Consider the following 11,230-nt stretch of genomic DNA (forward strand, 5'->3'; position numbering starts at 1 on the left):
GGGAGACAAATTTCATTTTGGGGGTTTACATATCACATCCACAAGCGGTTGGTATCACAATAACTTAAGGAGTTGAATCCAAAAATAAAGATGAAATGCACAATTAATGGTGCCCTTAAAGTCAATCTTGCAAGTGAAAACTAAAAAATAAGCAGAGTGTTGCATGTGTTTGAATAGCGAAGGAAAAGTCAAGAGTTTGTGTTTGTGTTTGTCCTCCTCCTGCGCCTTCAAATGGGTGAATCTAGAAATGAGAATAGAAATGCAGTCTGACCAAGAGTCTCCTATAATGGACTACTAGAAGAATCTGCAATGGAACACTTATTTCACCCTTTTATCTGTCTCTCTATAAAAACTGAACTACACGACATAATCAACACACCCATCATTATTTTGCCCTCCTCCGCACTTCTCATACCAATGAGAATATGATACTTGTTATTCTTTTTTCTAGTCTATTTTTATTTGTGTTTGTCCTTGCTCTTTTGTAATCCTCACACAGTGAATTTGCTCACTCTATTTTTTACAATCCCTAGTTCAAGGTGTGATGATAAATCAATGGCAATAGTATTAAAAGAACTTTAAAAAGTTTATTGCGTTAGTGAATTAGTTTTGTTATTTTTTATTTTTATTTTTATTTTTTGTTTTGTTTACGTTGTTTATTTTTTTTCATGTATTTATGAAGGGTTGATTAGTTGGTTTGTCTAGGTTTAGTCTTTATTAAGTAAAAGATTCAAATTTTATGGAGATGAGTTGAGTAATAGATTTGAATTTTATGGGGAGGAGTTGAGAATGGAAACCACTTTTAAGAAAATTAAACTATCCCAAGAAAAATCCAAATTAAACCAAGCTTTGCACAATCTCACATAATCTTGATAATAACATCCACCCAATAAGTAAAAAGTAAATGAACATAAATATGAAATATAAAAACAAAAACATGAATATAAATATAAAAATAAAAATAAAAAACACAAACACAAACACATTTGTACCGTGGAGGTGCACATTCATTGCTCTCCTATCTTTTTCGTTGCAGCCACGGATCACCATCTTGGGAGGACGGATCCGAGGGTTAGGAGAGTATGCCAAGGCGGCAAATACGGATTTGATTACCTATAAATAAAGAATGACGACCAGATCGCTTCAAGAACGGTGTAGAGGAAAGTCTTCTGTGGCGGGTAGGGTTCGAAGCGGAACGAACGAGTTTTATTTGAAAGCCTCAGTCGCGAAGAAACAAGAAAACAAGAACAATGTCTGGACGCGGCAAGGGCGGTAAGGGTTTGGGAAAGGGAGGCGCCAAGAGGCACAGGAAGGTGCTGAGGGATAACATTCAGGGCATCACCAAGCCGGCCATCAGACGTCTCGCTAGGAGAGGAGGAGTAAAGCGTATCAGCGGGCTCATCTACGAAGAGACGAGGGGAGTCTTGAAGATCTTTTTGGAGAATGTCATTAGAGACGCCGTTACTTACACTGAGCACGCAAGGCGCAAGACTGTCACCGCCATGGATGTCGTCTATGCGCTCAAGAGGCAGGGCAGAACCCTCTACGGCTTTGGCGGTTAACATTGAACTCATTTGTTTCGTTTCTAGGGTTTAAATCCTGGTTCAATTTTGGGGTAAATATTTATTTTGCCTGTCAAGTTTTGGGATAAAGGTGTGTTGTTTGCACTGAATTAATGCAAGGAATAGATTGCATTAATCCTTATCTATTTTCTTGCTCCGTTTTTAGGATTAGTCGATTTCTTACCAGAGCAATGGTTGGATTGAATACGTACTGTTTTGTCTGTCTTTTCGCTCACAATATGAACTGTGAACAAATGGCTGAATGGCCAACGCGTTGTCTCTGTAATAAATATGTAGGGAAAATTGCTAAATGTTATATATATATATGTATTAATCGTCGTTCTTTGTGTCTGATGGCAATGAAAATCCAATTTCTGTAAGTTGACCAGATCAGCCTTTGTCATATTAAAGATGTTCTATGGTGGTATTTTCTTGAAGGCGTTTTTACTTAAAGAGAATTCTTTTAGAATGTTCTGTAAGTTTGGCGTTTACCAAATAATTAGTTGAAACGCTTGTCTAATGTCTCGTTTTTAGCTCACCAACCAGTGGTAGGTTTCAAGTCTCAGGTTTTAATTTTACTTCATCTACCAGTTATGGTTATTTGGCCATTTTAATTAAAGAAAAATGAATCCTTGTTTTGCTATTAGAATTCAAAATAATGAATTTCTGTTGTAGAATGGACACTTATCCAATTGTTGCAAGAGTTGGGATGAATTTGGGTAAGCATTGTGATTGAGAATTGCAATGACGCATCAAATCTCAGGGAGTCAAATTATATATTTTGGAATCTGAAATCTCATATATTTAGTTACGTATTCTTTTCTGTGGCCGAGTATTTTATCTTACCAAGCATACATCGAAGTTCCACATTCTTCCCTCGAGTAGGCCAGTTGATATCAAGGCTCGACTGGACGGCATAAAGACAAGCCTCATCGGGGAAAGAGAGGGCACTCATCGAAGTACCATATTCTTCCGTCGATTAGGCCAGATGATATCAGGGCTCTACTGGACGGCATAAAGACAGCCTCATCCGGGAAAAGAGAGAAGGCATAAAGACAAGCCTAATCTGGGAAAGAGAGAGATCCTGAGAGGTTTTTATAATAAATTGTATATGTTATTGGAAAGTTATATATATATATATATATATATATATATATATATATATATATAGATATATATTTTGAAGGGTTTTCAAAAGAAAATTAGGTACTAGTATCAATTGCTGTTGGGGGTTAATTTTGTCCAAAATTAACACATAGATTAATTTTCTCTGATAGAAAAGTATACGTGAGACTTGATGCAAGAAAAGTTATATATACCAGAAAACATTAAAGATTACACTTCTCTGATAGAAAAATATAGAAAGAAAGTTTAAAAAGCTATACCAAAAAATTCATAAGATTATGTTTGTCTGATAGAAAAATATACCTGACTGATACTAGAAAAGTAAGCTTAAAAAATATACATAAGAACTGATAACAAGAAAAGTTTAAAAAGCTATACATGTTTGTTTCTTTATTAGGTTGTGTTAGGTTGTGCATAAAATCTCTAGAATTGAAACTCTTTGTTGGTGTTTCATGGCCGTCACACAGTTTATATTGTCCAAAGGACCCATCTGGAAGCTGCAAAGAGCTCATTTGCTTTCCTTTCTGGTTCAGTACAAGGAAAAAGAAAAATAGTCCATTCAAATGTTTCTGGCCTCGTATTGATTTTTAATCTCACTCGCAATGATATCAGTACAAGGAAAAGTAAAGAAAAGTACTCCATTCAAATGATTCTTGCTCCATATTGATTTTTAATCTCACTCACAATTATATCCCAACATAAAACAATTAAACAACACTAAAACATAAAACAGTACCACAACCAATTTCTCGAAGTAAAGTGATAAAGAAATTCACACATGGTATTTACAGACCACTCAGATCACTCATAGTATTTGCAAGTGCTAATATAATTGTAGAGATAACAAACGCAAACTCATGATGGCGGAAAAATAATAAAGGCAAACTTAGGAACTCTGATATCTATGATTGAATATGACTAGACTATATTATGTAAATTGAAGGTGCAGTTGAGCAGGTCTCGCGAAGTCAACATTTATGGGTAGATTATTTTAGTTATGATGTGCCTATTAGGATGTGTAGTAAAGGGGATAAGTTGAGTGAGTTTACCCCTCTTTTACTTTAGTTACTTGATTGCTTATACCTTTAAATTATTAATTTGAGGAATATATATTTTTTTTGTTTTCTTCCAAGAAAAAATTCAGCTTCTTTTAGTCTAAGTGCTATTGGTTGGGTTATGGGGGTATCTTCATTTAAGAATTTGCAAATGTTTTAATTCAAGACAACAATATTCATTTATATGAAGTTTTTATGGCAATATTTATGAAGGCAATTTAATTTTTGATGTTATTTAATAAAGATTTGAACATAGGTGAGGAATATAATAGCCATTTTGCCCAACTACTTGAAATAACCCCAATTGGTGGAAGATCATATTTTTTATTTGTAAGGTTATTAAATATCTTTCATTAAGAGATTTTATATATATATATATATATATATATATATATATTCATGAGTTTAAATTATACAATATTTTTCATTAATTAAATAGTGTGATCAAGAATTTATTATGTTTTTGTGGTTTACTTAAATTGAAATATTCTTTTTTTTTAAGTTTTAAGAATATTGATTTTCTTAAATATTGCACCCAAGTAAGGGGTGCATGATTTGCCTTTTTGTTAGATATATTGCCCTTTTTTTTCATGTTTTCAATTATCTCTTTATAAATATTTAAATCATTGAGGACACTTTGATTCTTCAAATGTGCATGTTCTTAATCATTAGGCTCATTCAAGCTTTATACTCAGAAGATATTTTTGATTGACTCATCATTGTTCAAGGAAAATCACATTAGTGGTGTATAAAGGGGCATGCTTCTATTCTTGCTAGATGCCTTTCGGTTTTGTGTTGTTAACTTATTTCTTTATATTTGTGAGAGATGAGCTTTTAGCCAAGATATTGATGATATATAAATGATTTGTATAGAATTTTATTGTTTAACTCTTCTTTTAGTTGTGTTCCTTGAACATATGAGTGAAAATAGATGCTTACTAAAACTACTTGGTTGAGTACTAATTATCAAAAGATATTATTCATAGCTTACTTGTTGACTTAGTGAGTGGTTACTTTGAAATCTCCAAATATTTATAGGCTACCCAAATTATTTTAGTGCTATTTAAATCAATGGTGTTATTACCTTAATCTTAGTGTATTTGTTAGTGAGCTTCTTCAAGACCTAACTTGAATTGGAAATAAAAGGAATAAAAACTATAGTACATCCCTTTGCTCCATATCTCCTTGGGCTATCTTGGCTAACCCCATTAAAAAATATTATGGGGTAGTCTTATTCATTTGAGTAGAGCTTTTTCCCTTGGGGTTTTGTTGTTAGGTCTTGATATCATCATACACATGACTTTGTAAAAGACTTCTGAAGGCAAGGGAGACTTACCTTAAAGCATTGCTACATTTTTATTAATTCAAATGCCTTAAGCAATGACATAAGTCTTTAAGATCATATTTATCTTCCATCTAATATTTAAAAGCTTTAGCCAAATTTTCTCCTTTCCACTTACCAAATTCTCCACTTGATCTTCTAGATGAGGATTGAGCTTCTTTTTAAACATTTTAGAACAAAACACATTTTGACAACAAATGCTAGATTGTCTCATTGTTTTTGCACATGACATGATAACATAGCCCTTGCTAAGGCCTTTGATTAAACAATGTCCCATGTTAGAATTTGATTTGAAAGAGCTAGCTAAAATGTATTATTTTTAGAGGAACTTCTAGTTTTTGGAGAGGTTTTCACCACTAGTGAATTTCACCTTGATCATTCCAAAAAACTTTGTAGAGTATTTAAGGCTTGGATTTTATTCACCTCTTGCAATGTTTTAAGATTGATTAAAAGATCCTCATCTTAGCTCAATTTGATGTAACCACTTTGAAGCTTATATGAACCAATGAATTGCAAATTACCTAGCCAAAGCCCACAACCTTCCCATTGTTTTAGCCCTAATCCACATAGTGATGTGCTTAAGAGCAATGGCATCAATGAGACTTAGATGTCTTGTTGGCTCAATTTCTCAATCAAGTCCTTTGGAATATTATGTTGGCCTTCACAACCAACCCATGGGTTTATAGTAAGCCTAACTTTATTTTGTCATTTCCCCTAATCTATTATAAGCCATTGCTAGCTAATAAGCAAAAAGCAAGAATAAGAGCCTTCCATGTTATAGAAGAGTTTGATCAAATTTTCCATTGAAAAGGGGTTATATACTTTGTTGCTAGAGTCCATGGGAAATAACCTCAATTCCTTTTCTCTCTTTCCCTCCCTTAAGAAACTAAAACATTTTTTTTTTAACTTTCTTTGAGATTGCAATTAAAACATAGGTCAAGAAATGCTAATAAATATGAATTGCTTCCAAGACACCTTTAATAAAGGTTAACCTCCCTACTAAAGATAGTGAATAAGAGCATTGACCAATGATCATTTTCTCAAAAAATTGTGCTACTATCCATAATCATTTGGTTTGAGAATGAATCCAGGGTATTTCACCCCTTTATTGTATTCAATCACATTAAGGGAAGCACCTTTGTTAGTTGACATAATCCAAATTTGAAGAAAACGCTGGACATTAGGAAATTGACCTCCATTCTTGATGCCAAAGCATAAAGATCTAGGGTCAATTTGATTTATTCAACCTCCTTTTAGAATCATTTCATAAATCACAACATCCTCTTCAAGTAATGTAATATGGGTGATTGTAAGATCTCTTCCCTAATTGATTTGTTTGATTATCCCACTTCTCTTGAAAGACCTTAGAAACATTGTAAGACCCATAGCCACATTGAGGTAAGTCCCATAGCCACAATGAGGAAAAATAGTGTAGAAATAAAAAAACCTTGTCTAAGATTGTTATTTTAAAGAATGGAGAGGTAGACCCATTTATCAACACTTACAGAGAAAAAAGAAGAAAAACATCCTTTAAAGGGATAAAGAAAAGGGGCACTTGAAACCCTTTATGAATGAAAATGAGACGTAGATATAATCAATCTACTTTGTCAAAAGCTTTGAAAGATTCAACTTAATCACCATAGCTTTCATCTTTTTAGTTTTAATTGCATCTTGTGTTTGCTTGTCTAAAAGAAACCCAAATTGTTTTGGAGAAATAACCTAAGATAGCAAGGGGTTTACCTTTCTTATAATAATCTTGGAGATAACCTTGTAAACAATATTACATAATGAGATGGCCTAAAAGTCTTTGAAAGACATTGGGGTATCTTTTTTAGGAATTAAAGCTATAAAAGTAGAGTTTAGAGCCATTAATACTCTTTTAGAAAATCTACATTCTTTATTAGTTGCACGCACATCTTTTTTTAGGAAATCATAGAGGTATTGAAAAAATTCTGTTGTCCAACCATTAGGGCTAGTACTTGTATCTTTGTAGGGTGAAGATAACTTTTGTTGGGTCATCCTTGGAAATGTTAGTGATTAGCTCCTCATTTTGGCCTTCCCTAGTAAATCCAACAAAACTTTTAACTATCTTGATTATCTCTACTATGTTTTCCCTTTTAGGACTTTCATACTTTTGACCAAAGAACCTAGTCACTTCCTTTGTTATTTCTTGAAGATATTTTCCTTGTTTCCATCTCGCTTAAAAGTTTTCCCATATAAGATTTTCTTACCTTTGGCATATGTTTGAAAGAACTTAGTATTTTATCACCTTTTGATAGCATTATGGCTTTGCTTTTTTTTTTTTTTCTCCACTTGATCTTTTTCTAGGCCAATAGATTTTTCTTCTTATCTTTTAAATTCTAAAGGGTCTTAGTTACCCTCACAAGTAAAAATGCCTTCAAAGTTGCTATACAAAGCATAGGTTTGGGGTTCTACTTCTTGTAGGTCCTTTTGAGAATTTTGAAAACAATTCCTTGTCCCAAGAAATGACATGCTTCTTTACCTTTTGCAAGTTTTGGTTTTGTTGGAACATTGCTTGCCATCCCTAAAGGGAAAAATGGGATCCATTCTTTTCACTAGATTAATATAATGTTCATCATTGGGCCACAATCTCTACTTGGTAGAGTGATAATTTTAATGCTCAAAAATTAAGAAACCATCTAACCTCTTTGCAATTTATTCATCACTTGTCCTATATTTTCTCTTGGTGGGGACCATTTTGATTGGCTTTGGATCCATCCTCGTCCAAATTTTCAAAAAGTAAACCAACCAATTGATCTATTGTTCTTTTCTTGCCCTATACCTTCCCTTTCTTAGGAGTAGAATTCAAATTGCTACCTAAAATCACATTTTCCTCCTGTATGAATTGCAACCCAAAAACAATGTCCAAAAAGGCCCTTTTATATATGGCCCATACATATTTAGATTTATTTTGACGAAATCCCAAAGTTGAGCTCGTTGGAGACTTAGAATGAGAAGGTTTGGTTCTAATGTGTCAACAATCCTTTCAACATTCTTATTGCACCATAACACACTAAGTTCCACCCTTTTATATTGGAAGATAAAATTTTAACATGTAGTCTATTTTTTTTTTAATTATTACTTTTATATATAAATACTTTTGATTTTTAATATTTTTATTTTTCCACGGAAAAAGCGTAATTTTATCAATTATAATAAAATCACATTTTGTAGATGTATATATGTATACATTCATCTAATAGATCATATGATGTCGTGCTAAAATTGGCATATAGCCTTACAACATTAGTGATATATAAGCGTATAATTGTCTAATATAAAAAATAATAAGTTGTCATATGTGTGTGCATGTATTTATTTAACATATACATTGCTGAAAACTATTAAAAATGTGCTGATAAGCATAAAAACATGTAGGCAATAAAAATAGTGTGTAAACATAAGTTAGTAGTAGCCCAAAAAATAGTGTAGAGGTCAACTTCTCTCTATGGTACCAGCGGTGCATCCATGAAAGGTCCGTGATAATAACAAAAAAAAGTACCATTTTGATATTGTTGTATTAGAATTTGGCCCTGATCCAATCCAAGCCCCTCCTTGGAGAGAATACCCACCACAATATTGTGCTTCTTGTAAACAAGTGTGAATGTAGTGTGAGCAATAATAGATGATAGCTTTTGAACCTTAGTGACAAGGGGTAGTATCTGAAGGTTGTGACAGATTTGAGACCTATTCATCCATTGGACAATGAGAAGAGTCTCTCTCTCTCTCTCTCTCTCTCTCTCTCTCTCTATATATATATATATATATAGGTCAATAATAAGTGAGATAAGAACTTTTAGGGCCATCAATTCAAAATAGTTGTTCAAGCCTTGTCCCAATCTCATGGACAATTTGAAGTAGTGTTGTTCAGTTAAATATAGTGCAACACCTCCCCCACAATCATGTACATCGTCTTGTGAGGCACCATCGAAGAATTCCCATGGAGTATTTTTGTTGATCCTCAACTCTTTGATAATCCTAGGTCTCTTGTAGTTTTTCTGTGTAGGAAGTAATGCCATAAGTGCAAGTGTTTTGTTGTTGTGAGCTTTGGTGGTATGAAAGTATCCTTGAAGATGGCTTGATTCTGAGCCAACCATATTTCCCAACAACAAATAAGGGGAAGACAGAATTTGTCTTGTATAGTATATTTTTGTGACTAGATGAGCCAAGTTTCTTTGAAAGTGTCACCTTTTGTCCAAGCATAATGTGGCCCTAGAAAACTGGAAAATATTGACCATACAACCTTACAATATGTGCAGTGTTTGAAGAGGTGTAAGATGTTTTCTTCGTGTGCTTTGCATAACAAGAAAATACCAGGGCCTTCTCTAGAGCGACGTTATAGGATGTCCCAAATAGGTGCTTTGTTAATGAGCAAGCACCACATGAAAAGTTTAGTTTTTGATGGAAAATGTTTTCCATATACTATTCCACCATGTTTCTTGCTATTCTAGGACTCTGTTTTCAATCAAGTGTAGGTAGCCTTGATGTAGACTATATGTTTTGTCGGTTGAATGTTTCCATATTAATTCATTTGGTTCTTTAGAGAGTTGAATGTGAGCATTAGATAGGGAATTGATGTAAAGATTCCAAGCTTGTAGATGATCTTCTGTCAAGTGTAAATGTGCAACATATGTACAAGTTTGTGGGAGGAGTAGATTTTGATAAGGGGCCCCGATCTGTCCAAGGAAAAAGAAACATTGATGTCTAAGAGAATTCGTGAGTTCAAATGAGAGTCTATAGTTGTCAATGCTACCCACCCAAGGATTAATACCAAGGAAAAGGCAATCACCTCTAACAACCTTCTAGGCCAGGCCTTGTGAAAGTATGGAGAATGAGTTGTTCACCGCTTTCCAAATAGTAGAACAGTTGTGGTTGGACTTGTTATGAGTGCATATCCAATCTTCCAAGGACAATGGATATATGTATTTTCTATAAACAACCATATCCCATAGTTGATTGGTAGTAATGGTTCTCCACCCCACTTTAGCTGTAAGAGCTTCCATAGAATTTTTCAAACCCCATTTGCCCCATGCCTTAGGTAGAGCAATCTGAGCCCATTTAATTAGGGAAAAGCTTGTTCTCTTGAGCATCTTCCCTATAGGAAATTGTAGCAAAGTTGTTTGAGGCATGTGAGAGTGCATTTCAGAACCTAAGAGAGAGAGATCCATTGGACCGATATAGCTTCTAGAACGAATTCAATGAGGATAAGGTGACCAACTCGAGAGAGCCATCAAAAACTCCAGAGTTTAATTATTTTATCCACTTTGGTAAGTAGCCACTCCCAGTCAGAGTTTAGATAGTCATTGAGTTTCAGAAGGAAGCCCAAATATTTGAGACTTTGATCCATAGGAGGCATGATAAAAGGAAAAGTATTCCAATATTAATGGAGTTCACCAAGATTCATAAGAAAAGTAGTGCAAGTAGACTTAAGATGATTGATGATCACACCTGTAGCTTCTCTAAAGAGTTTGAGGGCCTCATGAACAATAGAGTTGTCTTTGTGAGTCCCATTGCAGAAAATAAGTATATTGTCGACGAAAAGTAAATGGGTGATGGAGCAGCCTCTAGGCAGCGTAATACCAGAGGCCCATTGTTGAAGTGTCTGACTGCTAAAACGTCAGCCCTGCACACAACCCACCAGATCCAGTTATGAGTATCTAGCCACCTGCTGTAGAGGAACATCAGTGTTGACTGTCATCGAGGTGGGGTCTCTCTGCAAGTGTACAATGGTGTTGTGCCTTCATGGGACTAAAGGAGGATGGGGCTCGACAACGATGAAAGGGGAGGAGGGTTGGGGAAGGGAGCCATGAGTAGAGGGAAAGGTATGAGGTATAGGAACAATTAAGGGGGGGTGATAGAGGAGCCGAAAAAAGAGCTGAGGATTCCGGGAAGAAATCGTGAGAGGAATGATTTGTGGGAGTAAAGTAGTGTGGGAAGTTGTATATGATGGGGTTGATGGTCATTAGGGAGGGTGATATAGCAGCCGAAGAAAGAGCTGAGGAGTTTGGGAAGAAAGCGGGAGAGTAATGATTAGTGGGAGTAAAGTAGTGTGGGAGGTTGTATATGATGGGGTCAATGGTATGATGGAGAGTAAGAGGCGGAGGGTGCAAAGATGGAGAGAGGTG

General features: G+C 34.7%; 1 protein-coding gene across 1 annotated transcript; it reads left to right on the forward strand.

Annotated features, from left to right (window-relative positions):
- The first annotated feature begins 1,128 nt into the window (after positions 1-1,128).
- LOC149250188 (histone H4) lies at positions 1,129-1,901 on the forward strand. The gene has a single exon (XM_089458933.1). The coding sequence runs from the start codon at positions 1,251-1,253 to the stop codon at positions 1,560-1,562; it is 312 nt and encodes a 103-aa protein (XP_089315059.1). The 5' UTR covers positions 1,129-1,250; the 3' UTR covers positions 1,563-1,901.
- Positions 1,902-11,230: the final 9,329 nt, after the last annotated feature.

Source organism: Pinus tabuliformis, chromosome 7 (genome assembly GCF_031772625.1).
Source record: "Pinus tabuliformis cultivar Carrire ecotype Pingquan chromosome 7, CPIR1, whole genome shotgun sequence".
Taxonomy (NCBI): domain Eukaryota; kingdom Viridiplantae; phylum Streptophyta; class Pinopsida; order Pinales; family Pinaceae; genus Pinus; species Pinus tabuliformis.